A 27,387-nucleotide genomic window follows, 5' to 3' on the forward strand; every position below is an offset into this window, starting at 1 on the left:
AAATAACTCATTATGTCCCAGCTTCCTTTGAATGCCTGCAAATGGAGCTCAAACGCCTGTGAAAACCTCATACTTTTGGCAGATTGAAATGAGTTAAAACATTTGAAGGAGATGCACTACAGGTATTCAGCTTTGGATGTATTTTAGTAGTTTGCTACCTTGCAGCTTGGTACTCTTAAATTTCTCTTTGTCATATGGATAACCACCGTGACATTTGAGCCCAGTCCATTACATATTTAGTGTGTCTCACAGAGATGGAGACAAGTGTTTAAACAATTCAAGGATGGTACTAAAAAACAAAACCAAAATCTGAACCCAAGATGAAAACACGGATCTATGCTCATAATGCACAGGAAGTAAAATCTCCACTTTACATACACTCTGCTGGTGAGAGATTCATTTGGGGATATAGTACGCAGAATTTCTCTGTAATATTTACTATATCCAGACTGCAATATTACAACTACATTAGCCCCCTTCATGGTTCTACTTTGTAGTTTGAAGAGGGACTTTTAAAATTAAATCTCTGTAGGACCTATATACTTAACTGCTTCCTGCAAACTGCCGATGTTTGCATGTTCATAAATATATTTGTCCTCCTAGTATTTTTAATGATTTAGAAGTTAAGTTTCACACAATGAAATGAACCCACCTGCTGTTGATTCCATTCGTCATCATTCAGCTACTTGCTGTTTATAATCCAAATATCTACTGGGAGGATGAGTAATACCTAGAGTTTTGTGGCCAGAATTTCTGTTTGTGTAAACTAGTACAGCTATATTGATTTCACGGGGACTAAACTGATTTACATTCACTGAGAACTTGTTCTTCAGTGATCAAAAATGAAAATTCCATCTAATATGGAACATTTTAAAAGAATGTAATTTACTCAGTTACTTGAGCTTAAGCCTTTTAATTCCTAAAATAGGTTGTTAATCAATGAGCATCTTAAAGTAAAACCACTGCTATTATAACTGAACCGAGACCAAACACCATTTTAAATCAGTGAACCATACTTAAACATTACACTTATTAACTGACTATAAGGAAGCATAGACATGCCTCTCTCTAGTTTGAAGCCTCTAATAAAATAGTAAATGAAATAAATTTCTTACTATTGTGAGAAGCAGGACTGACATACAGAGCTAGACTTTAAAAACTTGTCAGTTGCCCCAGACGTAATCAAATATTTGTATTTAGACAATCTTGGCAATTGTACAAGATTGCCAGTAGTCCTTGTATAATCTTCAGTGTACAAGGTATTTGCTACAGTAGGAAGTACCAGGGAACCCTGCAGAATCTTTGAAGTAATTTTAGTTATATGTCTCAGCAAAACTGACACATCTTTAAGTGCTGCTATAGTACTGCTGGTGCTGGAATGAAGAATGAATAAGAAATTAATGGATGCATGGTATTCTTTGGGCCGCACAGTTGGTGGGTGGGAGTCCAATTTTTGACAAAACCAGCACAGTTGCATATCTGATGCTTTTCTAGTTCAATATTAATGCAACAGAAAGGTTGTAAAAACTTGTTAAAAGGACCTTTCTGGGTAAATCAACATCTTTGGCTCATCAGCTAAGATGCTTCATGTTCTATAAGGGCACTTAGAAACACTGCTTTCCAGAGGTGTTGATTCAAGTCTCATGACTTGAACTCGAGTCCGGCTTAAGTCGCCTAGGTGACTTGACTTGAGACTCGACTCAGGTTCATTGTTAGTGACTTGAGACTCGACTTGAGACTTGCTAATTTTGTTAAATCGACTTGGTGAAGAAATTGTCCGAAAATGCCGATATTGATGGCTTGTACAAAAGTGACTTGACATTTTTAAAATTAAGGCTTGAGACTCGACTTGGGACTTGACTCGAAAGTGACTTTAGGGACTTGAGACTTGAACTGTAGTGACTTGAGACTCGACTTGGACTTGACAATGAAGACTTGAAGACAACACTGCTGCTTTCCTATCCATGACAGCAGGCAGAGAAAACCACACCGAAGTCATTCAGTTACAGGCGGTTAGTAACACCAGTGTTTTACACTGGCTTGCAGCTCACTGGATGCACTGCATGAAAGTTCTTTCAATATGCGCCATCTCACAGAATCTCCACATTCTAGAACCTGGTACATCTCACAATACATTCCTGGGATAGCATAGGATATTAAGCTGGCAAATACAACTTGATTGTAAGTCCAATGAGGTCAATAAGAGTTATTCTATTTATTTCACTATTTATATTCTATTTAGCTCAGGTCCTGCTGTTGAAATCCATAGTTAAAACTAACCTAAACTTTGTCTATACACAAAACATAGGTTGACATAGCCACATTGCTCAAGGGTGTTCAAAATCCACATCACAGAGCAATACAGTTATGCTGCCCTAACCCTGAGTATAGATTCTGCAAGGCTGTTGGAAGAATGTTTTCATTAACCTAACTACTGTTGCTTGGGGAGGTAGCATTCCTATACCAACAGAACAACCAATGACTTCAGTGTAGGCTGCATCTACACTATAGACACATCAACACTACAGATAAGATCAAAGCAGCCACACTCGATCTTCCAGGGTTTGAATTAGTGGGTCTAGTGACAACACACTAATTCAAACTGAGAGGGTGCTGCTGTTGATGCCGGTAGTCCTGCTTCTATGATCAGTAATGGAAGTAGAAGGGAGAGTGAGCTCCCTTCGACTTCCCACAGTGTGAGCGACTCCAAAATTTGAGTTAAGATACTTCGACGTAAGCTACGCAATTAACATAGCTGAAATTACATATCTTAATTAGAACTTATCCCCTAGTGTAGACCAGGAGTATGTGATTTATGTCAGTAAAGATGTGGCCTTAGAAATCCTACGAAGAGAAGCTCAAAGCTAGGCTGAGTTTCAATTCTATTAATAATATTAGGATGATTTAGAAGCAGCAAAAACTTGGAACCAAAGACTGTTACTGATATATAACTCCCTGAAGTGATGCTCAAAGCACAGTCACTGTAATGCCCACCAGTGGAAATAATTTGAGTGGTGCTGACCCGGTGCATTGTTTAATTCTTGCTAATTTATCAACTGGGCCAGAAATCTTAGATTTTCTTACCTAAACTAAGAACTTTCTATCTGCTGACACCAAAGTTTGAACAAAATAAAATATGCACATATTAAATGTAACTATCTAAAGAAGCCTTCACACTGAGAAAAACTGCAATATGACAAGGATATGCTGTTAAATTGATTCCCTGACTGTACAATGACACTTGTTAGTTTGCACATTATGGTCTGATAAGAGCAGAGGTGGGCAATCATTTTGCATGGGGGCCACTTCACCAATTTTGGAAGAGGTCATGAGCCACCCCTGAAGGTGCAGGGCCTCAGGCGGAAGGGGGCTGTTCTCTCTAGGCACGGCCCACCCCTGGCAGGGGAGGAGACCTTGCACACATCTCCAGCCCCCAGGCCAATCAGTGGCTGGGGGCAGGAGAGTGTACAACATCTTTCAACCCCACCCTGTTAGCGGTGCATGGCACCTTGAGGGAACTATCAGCTGTTTTGAATAGCTGGCAGTTCCCTTTGGTGTCGCGCACCCCTGGACCCAGGACTTTGCACACTCCCCCGCCCCGAGAACCTGATTGCCAATGTGCGGGGGAGCATCATGGCGGCTGTGAGCCAGATCCAGCCTGTGGACACTATCTTGTCCACTCCTGGATAAGAGTATGATCGTTTTCTTGAAAGTCACCACAAACTGCCACTTCCATGCCAACAGATAAGATCTGCTGTAAATCTAAAATTGCAATACGGTTCCATGGCATAAGGGAAAGAAAGGGAACCTATGGTGTGGGGTTGCAACACTTGTAACTGACCACAGCCTCTTATGGCACAATTGGATCATTTATTGTTTCTATGGAAACAATTGTTTCTGGTTTCTCTGGGATTGCTGTGACATTGCATATAAAAATCAAGAAGCTCACAAAACAGCAAGATGAAATGTTTCATTCACTGTACATTAAAACAATGCTTTTTAGGTTAATGTAAGACCCAAATTAAGGATTTGGAAAACCAAGGTTTTTTTTAAAAAAAAGAACCAGAGAACTGTTTGCACTAACTGTTATTTTCATTCAAACAAAACCAAAATTTTGTGTTTGGATTTGAACACTCCTTTATATTGTTTGCAATCTAAACATTTCATCAATTGGCTAGGGCATGTGAACATGCAAATGAAATTGACCAAAACCCAACTATAAATTTAAGCCTTGCTTTCAGTGCTAAGCTATGCCTATGGAGTTGAAGAAAGAGTTACTCACCTTGTGCAGTAATGGTAGTTCTTCGAGATGTGTCCCCGTGGGTGCTCCACTCTGGGTGCTGGTGCATCCTCACGCCGGCGACCGGAGACTTTTCTACCAGTTTCTGCCACGCCGTGCAGGTGCAATGGTGCCATCTAGCAGCGCAGGAATTGTTGAGCGCGTGCTTAGAGTATAAGGCTCCAAGCAGGGGAAGGAGGGAGGGTAGTGCAGCACCCACGGGGATAAATCTCAAAGAACTACCGTTACTGAACAAGGTGAGTAACTCTTTCTTCTCCTTCGAGTGGTCCCCGTGGGTGCTCCACTCTGGGTGACTACAAAGTAGTTGTCAGCTCACGGAGGTGGGTTTGGAGCCATGTAGTAGTAATTGTGGACAATACAACCTGTCCCACTGCCATGGAGGATGCTATGGCAAAGGAAAGAGCATAATGTTGTACAAAAGAGTGTTCAGATGACTAGGTGACAGCGTTACAAATGTCTTGCAGTGGAACGTTACGAAGGAAGGCAGTTGTGGCAGCTACCACCCTGGTGGAATGAAGTGTGACAGTTCCAGGTAAGTGCTTGTCATATAGGGCATAACAAGTTCGAATGCAGGAAGTAATCCATTTAGAAATTATCTGAGATGAGACTGCTTGTCCCCTAGATCTTTCAGCATAAGAGATGAAGAGTCAAGGTGAGGCTCGCCACGGTTTCGTGCGATCAACGCAGAAGGCCAGGGCTCATCGGACGTCGAGAGTATGCCATGCAGCCTGGACTGGGTCAATGTGAGGCTTCGGAAAGAAGGCAGGTAAGTGTATGGGTTCATTCACGTAGAAGGGGGAGGCTACTTTAGGGAGGAACTTAGGGTGGGGTCAGAGTATCACCCTATCCTTTGTAAATACAGTGTATGGAGGATCGGCCATCAAGGCCGCAAGCTCGCTCACACCCTCCTGCTGGAGGTAATAGCAATGGGGAAGGTTACTTTCATAGACAAATGAGACCAAGAGCAAGTGGCTATAGGTTCTAATGGCGGTTTTGTAAGGGTCTTTAGAACATGGTTTAAGTCCCAGATGGGGACTGGTGGACAGACAGGAGGAAAGGTATTTTGCAGCCCCTTAAAGAAGTGTTTGGTCAATGGGTTAGCGAGAAAAGAAGCGCCGTCCATGGGATAGTGAAAGACAGCTATGTTGGCGGCGTGGACCTTGATACTGCTAAGTCCCGACTGTTTTAGGGATAGTAAGTAGTCCAGTAGAGTAGGTAAAGGAGCAAGCTGTGGTAGGCTCGCATGCTTTTGAGCAAACCAGCGAGAGAATCGAGTCCATTTATACAGGTAAGTTCTTCTAGTGGAACGTCTTCTACTGTTAATCAGAATGTCCTTCACCTGTTCCGAGCAGGCAGCCTCGGCATCTTGCAGCCATGAAGGAGCCAGGCCTGGAGATGGAGCTTGGTAACGTCTGGATGGAGAGTCCGACCGTGGTTCTGCGACAGAAGGTCGTGGTGAAGAGGAAAGGGGTATGGGTACATCACCGCCATCCTGAGAAGGTAAGGAAACCACGTTTGTCTGGGCCACGCAGGTGCCACTAGAATGACCCGCGCCTGGTCCATCCTGATTTTGTTGAGGACTCTGTGTAGGAGTGGGAAGGGGGGAAACACGTACAGGAGAGGGGCATCCCATGTGATGGAAAAGGCGTCTCCGAGGGAACGTTTCCCGAGGGCTCCTCTGGAGCAGTAAAGATGGCACTTTCTTTTGTTTTTTGTGGCGAAGAGGTCCACGTCTGGTTGGCCCCAGTGAAGGAAGAGTGGAGTGAGGACATGTCTGTCGAGCTCCCATTCATGCTGGTCCAGAAACATACGGCTTAGTGCATCCGCTGTGACGTTCAGTATTCCGGGAAGGTAAACAGCCAAAGGGGTGACCCTGTGTAACAGGCACCAGATCCAGAGCTTGATAGCTTCCGAACACAGGGAAGGAGATCGAGCACCCCCTTGACGGTTGATGTAATACATGCAGGTGGTATTGTCCGTCATGATGGTAATGGACTTGCGAACTATGTAATTTGTAAAATGCTGGCACGCATATCTGACTGCCCGTAACTTGAGAAGGTTGATATGGAAAGTCTGCTCCATAAATGACCATTTTCCCTGGGCTGTGATGTGGCCTAAGTGGGCCCCCCATCCCATGAGTGAGGCATCTGTTATAACTGTGAGAGTGGAAGGTGGATGTTGGAAAGGAACGCCCTGTAACATGTTTTGAGGAATTGTCCACCAGAGTAGGGAGTTGATGATGCGTGGTGGAATGGCAACAGGCTTGGAAAGTTGGTCTCTGGAAGACTTGTAAACTGTCATGAGCCAGGACTGGAGAGGTCTCATGTGAAGTCTGGCCAAGTTCACAACGTAGGTCGTGGAAGCCATGTGCCCGAGAATCTTGAGGCAGTCCTGGACCGTGACGGTCGGCACCTATTGTACTGCCCTGATAAGGTTGCATATGGTTGCGAACCTGTGCTCGGGAAGTGTAGCCCTCGCCGTGACCGTGTTGATGAGGGCGCCTATGAATTCTAGTCTCTGCATTGGGAGTAGTGTGGATTTTGTATAATTTATGTGAAACCCTAGGCTGAGTAGAAGGGCTATTGTGGTATCTGTCATGGCGTTGGTCTCGTCGAAGGGCGTGCCTTTTATGAGGCAATCGTCCAGATACGGGATTATGATGCCATGGCATTGAAGTGAGGCCATAATGACTGCCAGGGTTTTGGAAAACACGCTGGGGGCCGTGAAGAGACCAAACGGGAGCACCCTGTATTGATAGTGGTGGGTGCCTACCGTAAACCGTAAGAAACGTCTGTAAGCAGGATGAACCATAATGGGGAATTAGGCATCCTGGAGGTCAAGAGCCGAAAGCCAATTGCCTTGATCGAGCGTGGGAATGATCGTTGATAGGGTCACCATCTTGAAACGGTGGTATGTGATGTATTTGTTGAGGCACCAGAGGTCTAAGATGGGTCGCCACTCTCCCGGCTTCTTCTGGGTTAGGAAGTAGGTTGAGTAGAAGCCTCGGCCCTGGAATTGTGGTGGTACATGTTCTACTGCGCCTAGTTGAAGAAGATGTGAAACCTCTTGTAAGAGGACGGTTTTGTGAGAGGGGTCCCTGAAGAGGGACAGGGTAGGAGGGTGGGTAGGAGGCAGGGAGGTAAAAGGGATAGTGTAACCAAATTGAATCAGATCCAAGACCCATTTGTCCAAAGTGATGAGGTACCATTGGTGGAAAAAGGCCCGGAGGGGGTGGTGGAACTGAAAGGTATTGGTTGTCAGTGGCAGAGGATTGGCTTCCTGACTCTTGACCTGACGTTCAAACCTGCTGTTCGCTTGATGGTGGATGGGGTGTGACGTGCTGTTGTTGTTGCCGCTGTGGTCTATGGCGCTGAGTTCTTTGTTTCTGGCGGAAATTGTATTTGGGTTGTTGTCTAAATGACTCTCTTGGGCGTTGGTAAGGCCGTTACCTAGTTCTCTTAGATGGAGGAGTGCACATTCCAAGAACTCTGAGAGTCGTACGGGAGTCCTTCATAGAATCTGCAAAAGCGATGAGGAGTCCTGTGGCACCTTATAGACTAACTGAAGTGTAGGAGCATAAGCTTTCGTGGGCAAAGACCCACTTCGTCAGATGCATGTAGTGGAAATTTCCAGAGGCAGGAATAAATATGCAGGCCAGGATCAGGCTGGAGATGACCAGGTGGATCCAATCAAGGAGGATGAGGCCCACTTCTAGCAGCTGATCTGGAGGTGTGAATTCCAAGAGAATAGAAGCTGCTTTTGTAGTTAGCAAGCCATTCACAGTCTTTGTTTAATCCAGAGTTGATTGTGTCAAACTTAAAGATGAACTGTAGCTCAGCAGTTTCTCTTTGAAGTCTGGTCCTGAAGTTTTTTTGCTGCAGGATGGCTACTTTTAGATCTGCAATTGTGTGTCCAGGAAGATTGAAGTGTTCCCCTACAGGTTTTTGTATGTTGCCATTCCTAATATCAGATTTGTGTCCATTGATTCTTTTACGTAGGGACTGTCCTGTTTGGCCGATGTATATAGCAGTGGGGCATTGTTGGCACATGATGGCATATATTACGTTGGTGGATGTGCAGGAGAATGTACCAGTGACAGTATGGCTGATCTGGTTAGGTCCTGTGATGGTGTTGCTGGTGTATATATGTGGGCAGAGTTGGCACCGAGGTTTGTTGCAAGGATTGGTTCCTGAGTTCGAGTTATTATGGTGCGGTGTGTAGTTGCTGGTAAGAATATGCTTCAGGTTGGCGGGTTGTCTGTGGGCAAGGACCGGCCTACCTCCCAAGGCCTGTGAGAGCGAGGGATCATTGTCCAGGATGGGCTGAAGATCACTAATGATGCGTTGGAGAGGTTTTAGCTGGGGACTGTAGGTGATGGCCAGTGGTGTTCTGTTGGTTTCTTTCTTGGGCTTGTCCCGTAGCAGGAGGCTTCTGGGTACACGTCTGGCTCTGTCAATCTGTCTCCTCACTTCCTCGTGTGGGTATCGCAGTTTACAGAATGCTTGTTGAAGGTCTTGTAGGTGTAGGTCTCTGTCTGAGGGGTTGGAGCATATGCGGTTGTACCTCAGTGCTTGGCTGTAAACAATGGATCGTGTGGTGTGTCCGGGATGGAAACTGGAGGCATGCAGGTAAGTATAGCGGTCGGTAGGTTTTCTGTATAGGGTGGTATTGATATGACCGTCACTTATTTGTATCGTGGTGTCCAGGAAATGGACCTCCCGTGTAGATTGGTCCATGCTGAGGTTGATGGTGGGGTGGAAGCTGTTGAAATCATGGTGAAATTCTTCCAGAGTCTCCTTCCCATGGGTCCAGATGATGAAGATGTCATCGATGTAGCGTAGGTAGAGAAGGGGTGTAAGTGGACGAGAGCTGAGGAAGCGTTGTTCCAGGTCAGCCATAAAAATGTTGGCGTATTGTGGGGCCATGCGGGTGCCCATAGCAGTGCCACTGGTCTGGAGGTATATGTTGTCACCAAATCTGAAATAGTTGTGTGTGAGGATAAATTCACAGAGTTCAGCCACCAGTTGTGCTGTGGCATCATCAGGAATACTGTTCCTGACAGCTTGTACTCCATCTGCATGTGGGATGTTTGTGTAGAGAGCCTCTACATCCATGGTGGCTAGGATGGTGTTTTCTGGAAGATCACCTATGCATCGTAGTTTTCTCAGGAAATCCGTAGTGTCACGAAGGTAACTGGGAGTGCTGGTGGCGTAGGGTCTGAGCAGAGAGTCCACATAGCCAGACAGTCCTTCAGTAAGAGTGCCAATGCCCGAGATGATGGGGCGTCCGGGATTTCCAGGTTTGTGGATCTTGGGTAATAGATAGAACAACCCTGGTCGGGGCTCTAAAGGTGTGTCGATTTGTTCCTGTGTTTGTTTGGGGAGTGTCCTGAGCAGATGGTGCAGTTTCTTAGTATATTCCTTAGTGGGATCTGAGGAAAGTGGCCTGTAGAATTTGGTATTGGAGAGTTGTCCGGCAGCCTCCTTTAGGTAGTCAGGCCTGTTCATGATGACAACAGCACCTCCTTTGTCAGCCTCTTTGTTTATAATGTCAGAGTTGTTCCGGAGGCTGTGGATGGCATTGCGTTCTGCATGACTGAGGTTACCAGGCAAGCGATGCTGTTTTTCCACAATTTCTGCCTGTGCACGTCGGCGGAAGCATTCTATGTAGAGGTCCAGACTGCCATTTCGGCCCTCAGGAGGAGTCCATGTGGAGTTCTTCTTCTTGTGCTGTTGGTGGGAAGGTATCTGTGTGTCAGTGCACTGTTCAGTGTCGTGTTGGAAGTATTCCTTGAGACGGAGACGGCGAAAGTAGGCTTCCAGATCACCGCAGAACTGTATCATGTTAGTGGGGGTGGCGGGGCAAAAAGAGAGTCCCCGAGATAGAACAGATTCTTCTGCCGAGCTGAGTGTGTAGTTGGAGAGATTGACGATATTGCTGGGTGAGTTAGGGGTACCATTGTTGTGGCCCCATGTGGCAGGTAGGATTTTAGACAGCTTACAGTCCTTTTTCCTCTGTAGAGAAGTGAAGTTTGTAATGTAGATCTCCTGTCTTGTTTTAGTAAAGTCCACTTGTGCAGAAGGTTGGTGTTTTATGAGAGACTCCAGATTGGAGAGCTCTTTTTTGATGTTTTCCTGTTTGCTGTACAGGATGCTGATCAGGTGGTTCCTCAGTTTTTTGGATAGTATATGGCATAATCTCTCACTGTAGTCTGTGCAGTATGTAGATAGCAATGGATTTTTCACCTTCAGTCCATTTGGTATAATGTCCATCCGTTTGCATTTGGAGAGAAAGATGATATCTGTTTGTACTTGTGCAAGTTTCTTCATGAGGTTGATAGATTTCCACTCCATACGGCTAAATGCAGTGCCTTGCATGGTGTCAAGTATCAGAGGGGTAGCCGTGTTAGTCTGAATCTGCAAAAGCGATGAGGAGTCCTGTGGCACCTTATAGACTAACTGAAGTGTAGGAGCATAAGCTTTCGTGGGCAAAGACCCACTTCGTCAGATGCATGTAGTGGAAATTTCCAGAGGCAGGAATAAATATGCAGGCCAGGATCAGGCTGGAGATGACCAGGTGGATCCAATCAAGGAGGATGAGGCCCACTTCTAGCAGCTGATCTGGAGGTGTGAATTCCAAGAGAATAGAAGCTGCTTTTGTAGTTAGCAAGCCATTCACAGTCTTTGTTTAATCCAGAGTTGATTGTGTCAAACTTAAAGATGAACTGTAGCTCAGCAGTTTCTCTTTGAAGTCTGGTCCTGAAGTTTTTTTGCTGCAGGATGGCTACTTTTAGATCTGCAATTGTGTGTCCAGGAAGATTGAAGTGTTCCCCTACAGGTTTTTGTATGTTGCCATTCCTAATATCAGATTTGTGTCCGTTGATTCTTTTACGTAGGGACTGTCCTGTTTGGCCGATGTATATAGCAGTGGGGCATTGTTGGCACATGACAGTCCCTACGTAAAAGAATCAACGGACACAAAGGTGCTGGAGGAGGTCTTCGAGCTTGGAATAATTAGCGTGGTCGTAGTCCGTGAGCATGGCACTATAGTTCGTAGCCCTGAGGAGTAATGTGGCTGAAGAGTAAACTTTTCGGCCCATAATGTCCACTTTCTTGTGGTCCTTGTCCTGTGGGGTCATTCTAAGGTCAGGCTGTTTACTTTTGTGTCGCACTGAGTCTACCACTAGAGAGTTAGGAGGTGGGTGGGTAAAAAGGAAGTCCATATTCTTTGGAGCGATAAAATATTTACGGTCTGCCCTCTTGTTTGTTGGAGTGATGGAGGCTGGAGTTTGCCAGATATTGTCGGCCAGGTCCATAATAGCCTCATCCTTAGGTATAACAATTCTAGAGACGGTTGGTGGCTGTAGTGTACGAAGAAGACGATATTGCTTGACCTGAACCTCCTGGAGGCCTCTTTCCTGAGCTATTGCGACTCTTTTAAACAAGTCTTGAAATTTTTTTGTGTCATCTCCAGACAATAGGGCTTCGGTAGTGACCGCTTCATCTGGGGAGGAGGAGGAATTGTGTAGAGGAGATCTGGTCTCCCCTTCAGAGAGAGAGAGTTGTGTGCCTCCTAGGGGACTGGAAAGTTCGGTTCAGTGGCAAATGCAGTAGCAGGAGGCGAGGGAGGAGGTGGCCTGGAAATAGTGTAAGAGGGTAGAAGGTGACTCTTCTTTGGACGTGGCTTCCAGGGTTGCCATTGAATGGTATATGGCGGAGGTGGGTAGCCATACTGTTGCGCATATCATGGATGTGGAGAGGGAGGGTATGCATATTGAACTGGAGCCAGCTGCCAGGATGGAGGTCTATGTGCCGGGCTAGAGTGTTGCGATGAAAACCTGTTCCTCGATTCGGTGCCGATGTCACTGACCGAGCGAGAAGCGACCGAGGAGCGGTGAGACCTCACGGAGCGGATAGAGGAACCCGGGGATGGTGGTGCTGAGGAGGTGTGGCTCCACACCGGGGATGGGTACCGCTTGCACCTCTGAGACAGTGCGGGGCAGTGCGGCTTGGGTGGTGGCGGTGACGACAGCGGGGGTGTTGATGGTGCTGAGGCTTGTTCCAGCACCGGAGCAGTCGGAGGTGGTTTGTCGGCACGGGCCTTCTTCAGCACCGGGCTTGGTGCCATTTTGGCATGGCTCGGTGCCGTACGCTCTTTCAATAGAACAGTCGGTGCTGAGGACAGCTTAGGTGCAGTAGCGGTCGGTGCCGCTGACTTTTGTCTTGGCTCTGAATGAGCTCTTTTATGTATGTAACCCCCAAGGAGATTGCTTGGATTCCCGGGGCTTTGTCTGCTGGCAGCTCAGGGAGAGGCACTCTGAGTTTGCCTTGGCTCCCCCTCCCTACCAGGGCCAGAGTCTGCCCGGCAACCCATGGGGAGTGAGATGCCCCTCCCAGGGGGAAGGAGAGACCATTGTTGGGGGAGTCTGGAGCCAGCCAGGGAAAGGGGAGGACTGACTGTGTGGGAGCTAGTAAGCCCCAGGCCTGCTTGCAGGGTTCCCCCTGAGTACTAGCCTCTAGGGACCTGAAGGCAGGATCCCTCAGCTGGGTTTATGTCTCCACTGTTGATTCCCAGTTGTGGAGTTTGCTGGGAGGCTTCCCCAGCCAGGCTGAGTTGGCTCCAGCTCCCTGGGTGAGAGAGTCACTGCATGGTCAGCTGGGCTCTAGCAGCAAGTTCAGGGCTGCTGCCTGCTGTGTGGGTCTGAATGCTGGGCTGGGAGGCTGTAGTTTTGAATTTTGGTGCAGTTGTGTGGTCTGCATCTTGAGCCCTGCACCCCTTCGCGGTGAGGGGAAATTCTGGGACCGAAGCAGCCTGGTTCCTGCTTGAAGAGGACCCCTGTGAGAAGAGAGCAGCCCTTTGCAGAGACTGAGTCATCTCTCAACCTGAGGCTCATTCATGGAGTGTGTGAGTGCACCAATTTTTAGTTAGTCAGGCAGGGAATTTGTTTGGGGATTTTATTACCTGCAGCATATTAAACTGTGGAGGGATTTACTGCCTTCTCCCATTTGTGAGTCCTTTGGGCTGTACTGGACCTAGTCAGCTCCACTGCTAAACCACTGCAGAGAAGGATTGTGTGGTCAACAGTCATCAAGGGCCCCAACAAAGTACGCGTACCAACGGGACACTAACCTCACAGTTGCTGGGCACCGGTGACCCTAAAAATAGTGTTTTACCCTGTTCTGTTATAATTGTCTCTTGTTTAATATAATTGTGTTTATTATAGTGTATGTGTTTGTGTTATTTTCTGGGAGTCTCCAACTATCTGGCAAATACGTGGGGATTATCCTGGGCTAGAATTTTCCTCCCAAGCTGCCCTGGTGACCCTGCTAGGAAGGAGTGAGGGGGGTGGAGGCACCGCCAAGTACATCAATCAGAAAGAATAAAATTGAGTGGGTGGCGGGATCCAGAAGAACCCAGACCTATCCATCCGAACCTGAAAGGAGATTGGCTTTAAAAGAAGGTAACCAGGTGGAGGGGGGGCGCTATATGTAGTGCCAACATCTTAAGCTGTGCCGCACCAGAGGTTCCCGGCCTATCCTCGGTGCTGACTTGTACTACTGACAGTGCCATGGTTAGGGATGGAGTCAGAGAGAGACCGGTTTTGGAGGTCGTGGAGGCAGAGTGGGCTGGCAGTTGACTTTTGTCCATACTCTTACTCAGTTGAGGTGGTCTAGACATCGTAGGAGAGTCCTCTGAGGAAGGACGTAGGGACTTCTTGTATAAGAGAGTCTTTAGTCTGTTGGCTCGGTCTCGGCGCGCCCTTGCTGTCAATTTGGAGCAGTGCAGGCACTTTTGAGTCTGGTGCACCTCCCCAAAGCACTTAATACACTTCGAGTGCCCGTCCAAAGTGGGCATGGCATCTCAACATGACTCGCAATGTTTGAAGCCTGGGGAGCTGGGCATGAGGGGTTGGGGAAAAGCGGCAAGCCGCAATGAGAAAAAAATCTTTTTTTTTTTTTTTAAACTAGACTGGGAAGGAGAATAGGACTAAAAAACTTGGATAATGAGGTAACTAGGGATTAAAATGGAGTATTTAACTATTTTTTCACAGAAGTAAGGAGAACGGTCAGCTCCGTCTGCTGCTGAGGACGGTAGAGAAGGAACTGAGAAGACGCGCCGCGCACGTGCTCAACAATTCTTACACCGCTAGAGGGCACCACTGCGCCTGCGCAGTGCGGCAGAAACTGCTAGAAAAGTCTCCGGTCACCAGCGCGAGGACGTACCAGCATCCAGAGTGGAGCACCCACGGGGACTATTTGAAGGAGAATCTATCATCTCATTGCTATAAAAGATATTTGGGGTACGTCTACACTACAGAGAAGATAAAGCTGTTGCTGTCGATTTTCCAGGATTCAAATGATCAGGTCTTTTTAAGACGTCTAATTCGAACTGAGAGAGCACTCCAGTTGATGCCAGCAGTCTTACTTCCATGAGGAGTAAGGGAAGTTGAAGAGAAAGTGGGATAAAAACAACAGCAAGATTTAAGCATTAAAATCACCTCAGTATATTTTCCAGTTTGATATAAAACCAGAAGAGTTGCTGATCTAATACTTTTCTAGTTCAATGTTAATGCAGCAGCGGGGTTATAAAATCTTGCAAAAATGAACCCCACTCTGTAAATCAATTAAGGAAAGGACACAACCTACTGATTTGAACTCCGTAATGAGTCCCTATTATGTGTAGAATTAAGTGGCTTTCATGTTTGTGTAAGTGGGAAAATGGCCCCGCTATTGTGGGGAACTTTTCTGGCTTCTACACTACTCCAGTGAAATGGACCAGCGAAAGGATCTGAGTACTCACTCCCACTTCTTTTACCCAAAGGCCTCCCTGACCCTGAGGGCTCCCCTTCCACCTCCCTGAGTAGCAGAGTCCTCAAAATCCCAACAAGGCTGGGCCCAGGTTTTCGGGGGCTGAATTTCTGACCTTATAGTCACTTGGGGAAGAGGCTAGGGTGTCCTCACTCCAGGGTGCTCTCTTCACACTGGATGCTTTCCCGACCCATTGATCATTACATACAGTTCAAAGCTAATACAATTTATTAAACAGCAACTGATTACAAAGAAAAGAATAAGGAAAAAACAAGAGAGGTTAAATGAGAACACATAGCTTTGCTTTGTGGCATGGGGATATCACAAACAGCAGTTTGCAGAGTGTAAGGACAGTTCACAGTCTGTTCCTTATGGGTCCCAGGGCTGGCTCTCAGGCCTTGGCTGTGCTGCGGGGGGTGGGGGAGCTGCAGGTGGGACATGCTTGCTCTGGCAGTGACCACATGACTTCAGGCTCTAGGTGGCAGGACCTTTCTAGTTGGAGTTACAATCCCCTCTCCAAGTCTGGCCTGCAGGGCCTCTTGGCTGGTGGTGTCTCCCTTCCCAGAGCCTCTTTCTCCCCCTTTGCTGGTCCCAGCTGCTCGCCACACCCAGCTGCAGACTATGTTGCTTTGCCAGCCTCCAGCTCCTTGCGTTGCTTCTCTGACCCCTTTAGTTCTCTGGTCACTGAAGGTCTGCCTCTCAGCACAGCTTGGACCCCTTGCTACTATTCTTAGCTCTCTCTCTCTCCTTTTCTCTCTGAGAGGCCCAGAAAATCCCAGCTCACACGGAGGACAGAACCTGACCTCCTAATTTCCTCATTGGCCTGTCTGACCTGAGAATCAGGCTGACCTGGAGTGTTGGCCTCTTCCCATTGTCTCTGGGGACTGTCAGTCTCAGGGCCCTGATTTTTCATGGACCCTTCTCCTTTTGATACTGGGAGCTAGCAAACCAAACACCCTCACTGAGTTTTAGTAAAGGGCTAACAATCCCCTTACATTTGCAGAACATTAGCTTGTCAAAGCTCAAAAAAGGCTAAACCCTGATATCCTACAGAAAAGAAAAGCTGAGATGTTGAAATTTAGCTTTTCATCACTGATGTGATGCCCTTATGACAAAACACAGACTTAACAGATCTGAATTTTTCTAGGGTGTTTCCAGCTTACCAACAGCACAATAAAACATAAATTATTATTCTAAGCATAGAGAAACAATACTAAAATGTTAGACAACATTTCTGAAAAGTTGATTACAGGGAGTAACTTCAGAATCAGATATGGGGTTCTGCCACATGGTACAAATTCAGAGGCTTGCTGGTGAAGATTAAAAACTATTATAAAATATATGCAATTCTATTTACAAAATTCCACTTGCTCCATTGTTTTCATTCCTGCTTTGATTCATCTAGTTTTCTCAGCCCTGGTCCCAGATCCACTTAGCTCTTTTATGGAATCAAGATGATGATTTGAATCAGTCTTGGAACTGCTTCCAGCACACATAACCTTGATTGAAAATATTCTCTATTGTGTTTTAAGCCACAGGATGCAAATATTCAGCTGAAAAAGCAACCCCCTCCATCTGGTCACCCCATCTCAAAGTGGATATAGTAGAACTGGAAAAATAACAAAGAAGGGCAATAAAATCTATTTTAGTATGGAACAGGTTCCGTATGAAGAGAGATTAAAAAGATTGGGACTGTTCAGTTTATAAGAGAGAAAACTAAGGAGGATAGGAAAGAAATCTACTAAATCATGAAGGAACAGGACAAAGTAAATAGGGAAGTGTTATTTATCCCTTCACATAAAAATATGAACCAGGGACCACACATTGAAATTAATAGGCAGCAGATTTAAAATAAATATAAGAAAATACTTATGCAACACACAATCAACCTGTGGAACTTGTTGCAAGGGGATATTGTAAAAGCCAAAAGTATATTTGGGTTAAAAAAAATTAGATACATTCCTGGAGGGTAAGTCCATCAACAACAATTAGGCAAGATGCTCAGGGACGCAACACCATGCTCCAGGTATTCCTAAGCTTCTGGCTGCCATAAGCTGGGACTGGATGACAAGGGATGGACAGCTCGGTAATTGCATTGTTATGTTCATTCCCTCTGAAATATCTGGCACTGGCTGCTGTTGGAAGACACGATACTGGGCTAGGCTGTCCATCGGTCTGATGCAATATGGATATGCTTATGTTCTTATATCATTCTTTTTACACTTTTTAGTTAGAATCCTGTGACAGCTGCTAAATGCCATCTTCTAACACATGTGCAGGTTGGGGAGGATAGAACTGGGAAAATCCAAGGATATTTAAATAAGCACTGTAAAGATTAAGGTAATGCACACTAGGATATCCCTAGAAGCTCATCAATGTTGATGTAACTGGAGAAGGAAGTCAGGCCCCTTCACAAAGTAGAAAGTCTGGGCCTGATTCTCCATTGCTTTACATCTCATGCAGTCATTCACATTTCTGCAAATTGGGTGTAAAATGTTGCCATTCAGATCTGGTGGCATTTTACCAATACTTTCCCCTCACATTGCCCAAGAATAACTGTATTGGGTATAAGGCAATTGAGAATTTGGCCCAATTTTTGAAGAAAAATAGAGTGATTACACCAGTGCAAAATAGAGTGATTATACTCAGAATTAAAAAACAAACAAACAAACAAACCAGTGCTCTTCCAACCAATTTCACCAACTGTATAGACCTGTCATTATAATGGGTAATTTCCAATCACACAACTTGCAACTACATGATTTATCAGGCAGCAGGCAGGTTTTGGTTTAGAGACGGGCTTAAACCAACACTCCAGGTTCAAACAGCCTGACTCTTTAAAGAAATTAAGTACAGTTTGAACCTCCTAAATCCAGGACTCTCTGGTTCAGCAATATCTGTGGCTTGGCAGCACCAAGGATTTCACTGGACCAGAGAACCCCCAGCCCCCAGGAGTGCGAGCCCATCGGGAGTCCAGCGGCAGGAAGTCCCACCATCAGGACTGGTGAGCCCCTGTCCCCGAGAGTCCCAGCCAGGCAGGGCAGCCCAGGAGCTCTGCCCCGGGTAGCCCCAGGTGGGCTACCTGGAAGAAGCGAGGCCATGGCGGCTGGGGAGCTCCCATGGCGGCTGGAGCAGCATGCTGGAGCCCAAGCCCTGTAGCAGCAAGGCTGGAGCCTAGTGCCAGTGAGACTGGAGTGAAGCCAGACGGAGGGAGGGGCAGTGTCCTAGGAGACTGGTGGCAGGGGACCTCCCCTAGTCCAGCAAATTCCCTCCTTCAGGACAGGTCAGGTCCCAAAGGTGCCAGCTCAGGGAATTCCAACTGTATTGGCTCTGGAGTCAGACTCTATGGATTGGACTCACCTCTTGTCTCAACCAGTGCATACAAGAGAGAGGTAAAAAGGAGACAAAAAAATGTTCATTTTCTCAGGTCAATGCTATTTTTGAGTCAAGCCTCACAGTCATTAGCAAATTTCCAATGGCTGAATTCATATCAGGTTCAGTTACTGCTGCAGTTTCACGGATGCCAGCCCTTTTCAGCAGAAACTGAGTTTCAGAATAGATTTCCCCTCTATATTGCACTCTAACCTTTGCCAGAAAACTGAACCTCCAGCTTCAACAACCTTGAGTTCCTTGCATACCAGTTCATCTCTCTTTTGCCTGATCAGGGCTATTGTCCGCAAAGAATGAACTCTGAACTTGATTACTGTACACTTCATTTTTTTCCCCTCATTGGTCTGAGTTGCTTATTTTTATCCATACTGTGCGAGTCTGGAAAATAAGATTTGTGCCCAGGCCACTCTTAACTTTCACCTCTTGCTTGGGATCATAAAACAGCACTCTGCATGCAGCAGTTAATCTTCACCATCTACTTGCGGGCCTCTGTGAGCCACTGTTTCATAGAAGTGATTGCATTCTGCATCTCAAGGACTTGTCATCACTTCGAAATGTTGCTGTTTTTATTGTGCTGCTATATTTAAAAGTGGCAAATCCCGCTGGCATAGATACAGTTATACTGGAAAAACTTATTGTGGGTTGGTAAGTGGAATAAGATATACTGGTAAAAGATACTAAGGTAACTGCATCTTCACTGGGGATTTTACTGGCAATGTTACATTTCCAAAAGAATCATATCCCTAACATCATTATGCCACTGGAGACATCAGTCTTCTGGTAGGCACACCTAGCACTGAATTAACTAAACATTAAAGACCACGCAGAAGTTATTATTGATAAAGGGCACATGAGAGACTTTTTGGACAATATAAGCATATTTATATCAGAGGGTCTGGATAATATGCATTCTAAAAGCTAGATCATGCGCAGCTCTTCATGTGGCCACCCAAGGGATGGAGGACAGATAGGATTACGTCTCTTTGGGTGGGGAGTGCTAGGGTTATACACCTGATATAATACTCAAAGGAGCAAGTCACTAAGGAGCGGTGGGGAATATGCCACGCTGTAGCTCTGCCCCATCCTCCACCCATGTGACACTAAATTTATTTCATTCTATTGTGGCTTCTGTTGATGAGGGGAGTGAAGGTATTCACTCACCACAGGGTGCCCCTTCTGTCCGGGATGGTGTCACACTCCTATGTCCCTGCCCTGGGCTTCCTCCTCGAGCCTCCGCTAGTCCTAGAGAGTGACTTCAAATTCTCTCCTCTGGCAGTCTCTTCTGCTCTCAACTTCCTGGCTTTGTAATCACCACCCAGTCCCTCCATAAGTGGCCTTCATTATCAATGATGCCTGGTTTTCTTTCTTACAGGTGCTTCAAGACATTTTAATTGGCATTCAGGAGCTGTGTGGGGTCCATATCACAACACAATGATGCAGATGAGGGGTCATCCTGTCAATCATGGTGATCTAAAAGCACACCATCCTCAGAGGCTCTTCAAAGGGCAAATTTGCCAACTGTGACAGCCCTGCTTAATCAAAGATGACTGCGTTGACTGAGTAGGTTGGCAATGGATGCATAGGCAAGATCTTGCTACATAGGGAGTTGTCAGAGGAACTAAGAACAACAGGATGTCCCAAGCTCTGCTATAAAGACATATGCAAGCAAGATATGAAGGAATTTGTAATTTATCCTGACTAATGGAAAGCCTTGACAAGTTATCGTAACAAGTGGCGCCATCATCTCCATCAGGGTTTCAAAGTCCAGAAGCTAATTCCTACAGCTAGAAAAGAAAAGAGCCCATGGGAAGCAAGCAGCTCCCAACCAAGATACATATATTTGCAATAATTGCCAAAGATCATGCAAATCTTGGGTTGGACTATTCAGTCACATGAGACATTGCAAACCATCTACATTACAGGCTGCAATTCCCACCATCTCGCACAGACAAAAGGATGCCAACAATTATTACTTAGTTCCTTGTTGCATCTCCTGCAGCTGTGATTCCTAAAAAAAAGTATATATGTAGAAAAGTAAAACTACAGGGATATTTAGTAATTCAACCCCTCCAATAGTACCTTAAAAAGATGCTTTATTAGAATATGTCCTATTCATATAAGTGAAAATGATGGAATGCTTGTGATGAGATGGAGAGAGACATATTATAGCAGAACTTGCTAGACAATCTGCACTGTTTAAGCATAAATCACTTGAATATTTTAAAATGAATTTACAGTGATGCTGCATGTCTCTAATTTAGTATAAAATTATTCTTGTTTCCAAATTTGTCAGTTCATTTAATTAGATCCTATCATCATCTTTTTTTTCTTTTAAATAACTCTTATTGAAATTTAATGGACTAATTGTGAAATCCATGATTGTATAGCTTCATGTAGCTGTCTCTCTTAATTGTAGAGACTAAACATTATGAATAACATAGGACCAGAAATCCAGTGAAAGCAGAAGCCAATTCTAAGTTCCTCTTGCAAGTAAGCATGTGCATGAGAACACAGAAGATCAGAAATATAGCTGATTGGGAGAGAAAAAGAGATCACAGTTTCTAATTTCATCACAAAGGAGTGAAAGATTTACAGTCGATTGTAGTAAGCAGAGAGGTCTTCTATGATATATTACTACTTAAACAATTAGAGTTGCAATTGAAGTACAGAGGTTGTGAAAAGGCTGTCCTAATTCCAATCTCTTGTGCTAGAAAAAAATCAAATTTTATGTCCGCCTACGAGTGTGATGAGCCATCCAAATTGAATTCCAATATAAAATGCCAACCTGGAATGGTTATTTGCTGCTGTCATTCATAGAGATAAGTAAATATTCAAATATTTGGATTGAGATGACACTTTCTGAATGAAGCTGAGCTGGTGGGCAATAAGGGATGATTCTATTATACAGATCCCTGAATAGAGACTTCATCAAAACTGAAAATGGGCTACCCTGCCTTTCTCGCTCCCTTTGGGGCCCCAAACTCTCCACTGCTCACCATTAGTGGGTCCTTGGTGGCTTGCTCAAATGCTTTGGAACCTCCTGCTTACTAAAGGGCTCAATCCTGCAAGGTGCTGAGCACTACTGTGAGAAGCTATGTTTCCACAAATTAATTAAATTAATAAGAATAGAGGGTGCTTAGCATTACACAGGATCATCCAGCAGTTTGTAAGATTGAGCCCTAAGATTTCAGAGTTTTGTCTGAATGAATGTGAGCAACAGGCTAAGGAATGGTTAGCTAAGTACCTGAGTACTCTGTCAGCCCCAAATATTCCAAAATCTATGACTCACTGACTTGTTATACAGCAAGTTATGTGATGGGCCTATCTACATCTATTACCTTGTTCTAATGAAAAGGAGCTCTTATCATCAGGCAGTTTAAGCTCAATATTTCCAGTCTCTGAAAATATCCAGTTGTTATAATCTAGTGTGGAATGTCCTGTAAATACATTCTATTTTTAATCCAAAACTCTCCTAGGATTATTTCTGAATAATAGCTATTATTTATGTAGATGCCTACAGCCATAAATTGGCAGCAGGAGGGTTACAGACATTTGATTGAAAGGTAAGATCAGAAATTGGGAAGAAGAAGGCATAGGTTACAGAAAATGACATGATACAAGAGACAGAAGAAAAGAAAAATACCATGGAAACAGATAGGTAGATGTAATCTTGAAAAAGAATGACATTAAGTGAGAAAACCAGCATCAAAGAGCATTTTCAATATGCACCTTCAAATGTTTTCATCTAGCAAACCTAAACATTTTGCCATTTTTATTTCTTCATGCTACCAGATGCACATCAATGTCGTTAATTAATTAGATTTCAATTAATAACTCTCTCAGAATTTCTAAGGATTTAAATGCTTGAAAAAAGCCCCTTGAGTCACACATCAGCAATGTGGACACTGGGAAAAGATTTATCTTCCTCCTGGTATTCAAAAATCAGCTTCTTTATACTTCCATACTTTGTCTAAGGCCTTTCAGTTATAAAGTATCACCAAAAGACCATGTTAAGAAACATTTATTATCCATGGGACTTAATTATGGCTGCGAGTCTTCCATGGAGGTCATGGAAGTCACAGCTTCTGTGAGTATTTCGTACCTCCGAGACTTCTGCAGTGCCTGGGGCATCTGCCACTGCTGGGACAGTCTTGGATGACCACACCCCACCCAGCAGCAGCAATGGTCTCGGGCCACTGTGCCTGCTACATCCTGAAACAGCAGAAGGGGTCCTGGGACCAGGGTGGGTCCTGTGCCATGTGTTGCCACCCACATAGAGCACCCTGTGAGCTCCCCCAAACACCTACAATGACCCCAGGCTAGGGTGACCAGATTTCCCTCTGTTGAATACAGAACACCTGATAAAATTACTCATAGTCGAGTGAGTTCAATGGCAGTCAATCAGAGATCTGTAGTACAAATGTTCAAATTAACAGTAAGTTGACTGAGTCCCTGTTAAAGACTAACACTGCATAGTTGAATTCTTTTTATCTTTATAATTTGCATGGGGACAGGTGACACGCACACACACTCCCGTACCCCTCTCTCATACTGGGGGAAGGACGAACAGACCTGGCGCGGCACTCTCTGCCCTCCATTCCGGGCTAGGCCCCTGGGATGGACTCAGCTCTGCTGTTGCTGTGTTCTCTGGAGGCAACATGTGGTGGTGGTGTGGGGACCAGTGTCATACCCCCCATCCACTCCAATTTCTGCCAGGGCTTACACTAGAATGTAACCTTTTGGCACTTTGCCTTAGGGAATGGATGAGAACTGCTTTCAGCTGTGCAGGGAGGTAGTGGTGGGGAGACCTGGTCCATGTCTTTGTGAAGCTCATCTCCTCCCTCTCTCCCTCAAACACACCTTCCTTTCTACATGGTGTAGAATGGCAGCTAACAGGCTGCTGCTGGCTACTGACATAACCCAGACACCTCTTGTGCCCTGGCTACGGCATAGACAGGAAGGGGTTAATCCCTAAGGATGCACTGTGCACGAGGGCACAGGGAACCTGACTGCAGGTGCTTTAATGAACCCAGACAGAAAGCTTGTTCAGCAGGGGAAAGTGCCTAGGGGATGGAGTGACCTTACACTCCCTGGGGACTGGAACTGGGGGAAGGAAGAGAGTGCTAAGCCCCAATCTGGGGGGCTGCTGTGGAACCTACAGGGTCAGGACACAAACAAGCTGGAAATCACTTCCCTTCTCCCCCACCACCACTCCAGAGCTTAGCTGAGGGGAAAAGAGACTTCCCTGTGCCAGCACTGTACGGGGCTATGGCACATGCAGGGCTTGGCTTCTCCTGGCCAGCATCCCAGACCAGCAGGTTTCCAGCCGTCCTGTGGCACCAGCCCAGCAAGAGGTGGTGGGAGAAGTAAGCAGCCTGTCAGCCAAGCTCTTGTTGAGCTGAGCACTGTGACCAGGGACTGGTTCTCTTCACAGCACTGGGAGGGAGCTGTTCCTACCGGGGGCATATGGAGGATTAGCAAGCCTGTGGGAGGGGGCATGAAGGGGCAGAGCAGGAAGAGGACAGCAAGAGGTGGAGCACATAAAGGGCTGAAGGGGGGGAAGCAGAGGCGATATACAATAAAATGGGTGTGAATTCAAATCAATGTAGCTGATGGACTTAGAGCTGAGTCACTGCAGGGGAACTGCTGAAATCTTAAACTATGGAGCTTTCAGTTTCAAGCCCGGGGACTGATTTTTAGCCCTGGCTGCCCGCAGGGTGCATGTGCATTATTTAGAACACATTAGAACATTTAAAAATATTAAAACAGCATAAATAATGTATTTGGAAAAATGAAAGAAGAGTAAACTATTTGCCTGGGAAACTTATAGAACATGTCTGTTGACTGACTGGAAGGGGCAGACTGTAATTTTCCTTGAACTGTGAAATGTGGATATTTCCTCTCAGCAAAGCAAGAAAAAAATACCTGTTATTCTTGTTTTCTGTAGATTCACATATCCCAAGTGATCACCACTCTTGGGTCTGTGTTTCCAGTGTTTACCCAAGAGCCAATCTGCCATTTTCTCCACTAAAGTATTTCTGCTACCTATCCTCCCTTTAAGCCTTCTGAATTACCTACCCAGACTATTCCAACTTCATTTCTTCTTGTTTTCCTGAGTCCTTCCACATTCTTCTGATACCCTTCTCCCAGAAGCCCCTCCTTGGTTCTCTGACTGCTACTTCCTGCTCCTGGAACATTCTGTCCAGCATTATTTGCTATGCTTGTCCTCTCTTCCTCAAAATCCCCTTTGTTCAATAAGTAGTATTTATTATTTATGTAAAGAAAGCACCTACAATATATGAGTTGTTTTCTACACATATATAGGAAACCCCAACACCAACTCAGCCTAGCGAACAAACTTACTAGAAAATGAAATTGCAGATAGAATAATTTTAAAATGGAACTAATAAAGCACATGCTGTAAATAACCTTTTAACTTTGTGAATATCTCTTCACTTACATCATCATTCCTTGTGTCACGTCATGCATTGTGTAATCTAGACTGTACACTCTTCAGAAAAGGGATTGTGACATAATTTTACCTGCAGAGCACCATGCATACATATGCATTGTATAAGTAAGACAGTAAATAAATAAATAAATAAATAAAATAAAAAGGATATTGCCAAAGATAGGATTTGTTGCCTTTTAGGAACTGGACTAAAATCAATAAGCACCCATTAGACATTATTAATCACTAATAAGTTGGGATGGATTTAAATTAGTGATCTAATGGTGGAAGACCCGATATCCCATTAACAGTCAAAGGTGCTAAAATAATTTTTATACAATCATATAATCATAGAATACTAGAACTGGAAGGGACCACAAGAGGTCATCAAGTCCAGTTCCCTGCACGCAAGCAAGGAACACACACCAGCTAGACCATCCCTGACAGATGCCTATCTAATCTGCTCTTAAATATCTCCAGTGATGGAGATTCCACAACCTCCCTAGGCAATTTATTCCAGTGCTTAATAATGAGGGAGCTAAGTGTCATTGAACCAAATTTTAAATCCTGTATATTTTGGAAACCCCTTCAAACCTGGCCTAGTTCCAGCACTTACGTTGTCAGTCCCCTGAGGTAGCATGCTCTCTTGATATTTTTCATATTTTTGTTCTTTTCCAGTGTCAAACAGTTATAATTCTGTAAGCACAGACATCAAGGGAAGAATACAACACTTCAATGACATCACTGAAAGGGTCTTATGTCTGTCTGAAACCAATTTCAATTATCTTTGCAGCATTATTTTGAAACCAGTGAAAGGCTGTTGTTATGCCATTGTTTTTAATTTGTCTGCATATAGGAGGATAAGATTACACTGAATATAACATTGGCTATGTTAAAAAGTTATTCTGTACTCTGTGCTTAAATATGAATGCTTTCTTCCTTCATTATGATATATTTTGTCCTATCTACCATGCACACAGTGAAAGACTCACTCAAATTACCAAAAGGTTAGCTCTGTGCTCTTACCTGGCCGATGTGCCTTCGGAACTGCCATGTTTGTCACGCGTCCTCCGTCCTGAGGTTTCGGGGGTGAAGCAGTAAATCTGCAGATTCCCGATTCTGATGGTGTGCTTGAGGTCAGACTGTCTGTGTACTCGTTAGTCCCTGCCGTTAGCTGTTCCGATGACGTGTCTGATATAAAGCATTCCGTAATTGTGAACTTGGCATGTCTCAGCTGCTCTTCCATCTTAGCATGTTCATATGCTCTTGCTAGCTCTTCATATGTAGAGGAGGCACTTTCTGTGGAGACCATGCTGCTTCTTGCTCGATCTAAACATCCAGAAAAGATAACAGTGTGGTCATTTCAGTATCTAAATAATTAATATTAAAGAATTTTTACTATGGTGTGTTTTTTCTATGATTTGTATGAATTTACTCTCTTTTGATCTTTCACATTTAAAAGAATTGACTTGTTTGCTTAGAAGCAGAAAAAACCCTTTTTATTCAGTCAGAAAATGTGACTACTGTTTCACTCCTTCCCCTCTCGCCTTTGTTTTTTGACAGGTGAGTTTAGTACCATTGTTTATCCACAAAACAGACACAGCAATGCCAAGAACAGCTTCAATATAGTGTTCTGTTACTGTGCCTCAGACATATTCCAGAGGGCTCACTTTGAGGAGTAAAAGGATAGCTCACATTCTATACACACCCACAACTTAGTCCTTCTGCTGAGAATGCCAACAAATGTACAACAGAATGGCTATGATTCTGAGACAGACATTTGTTTTCTAGGAACCTGACTGAAACCAGCAATTCATCTCACACTGAGCACATGGCTGCATCAGAAGCTAACACTTTTGGTTGTTGCCAATCTGCTTGTATTCTGGTGCCTGATTCATCCCTAATGAAGTCAAGGGTAACTTCACCATTGACTTTAATGGGCACAGAATCAAGTCCTTTGTGATATAGAAGTGTCTCTTTTCCCATTACCGATTATTGGAGACATCAACTTCTCTTGAACAAGCATCATTATTCTTGAAGATTTAATTAGTTGCATGCTGTAAAGCAGAGGTGGGGAACCTTTTCTGGGTCGGGGCCACTGACCCACAGAAAAATCAGTCCAGGGCTGCATACAAGTGAGAAGCAAACGTCAAAAACAACAACCAAACCCTCATTGATGTGGCCCCTGACTGAGAAGGAGAATGACACTCCCCATGTTCGCCTTGCACACCAGAGCCTGGGAAGGCCCAAGCTAGTGGATTCTATGTGCTCCAACACTGCAGTGGGATTGCGAGGGGAGGGGGAAGGGATAGAGTGCCAGCACAGGTTCCCTAATGCTGGGGAGGGGGGAGTCCTGAACCTTAGGGACCACATCCAGGCAAGCCAGGAGTCACATCCAGCCCCTGAGCTTGAAGTTTCTCATCCCTGCTGTAAAGCAT

The 27,387-nt window shown here is 45.0% G+C and overlaps 1 protein-coding gene and 1 long non-coding RNA gene across 2 annotated transcripts in view; one reads left to right on the forward strand and one right to left on the reverse strand.

The window, feature by feature from the left end:
• Positions 1 to 27,387, reverse strand: part of DSCAM (DS cell adhesion molecule) — a 697,767-nt gene that overhangs the window by 10,957 nt on the left and 659,423 nt on the right. The window contains exon 32 of the mRNA XM_075912112.2: positions 25,976 to 26,278. Within this exon, the coding sequence (XP_075768227.1) occupies positions 25,976 to 26,278 (303 nt within the window). The remainder of the gene's footprint in view (positions 1 to 25,975; positions 26,279 to 27,387) is intronic.
• Positions 4,765 to 14,869, forward strand: LOC142826969 (uncharacterized). The gene is made up of 4 exons (XR_012901278.2): positions 4,765 to 4,832; positions 4,923 to 5,066; positions 5,653 to 5,800; positions 14,352 to 14,869. It is a non-coding gene; the product is annotated as an uncharacterized LOC142826969 (long non-coding RNA).

The sequence above is a fragment of the Pelodiscus sinensis genome, chromosome 1 (assembly GCF_052426305.1).
Source record: "Pelodiscus sinensis isolate ZL-2025 chromosome 1, ASM5242630v1, whole genome shotgun sequence".
NCBI lineage: Eukaryota > Metazoa > Chordata > Testudines > Trionychidae > Pelodiscus > Pelodiscus sinensis.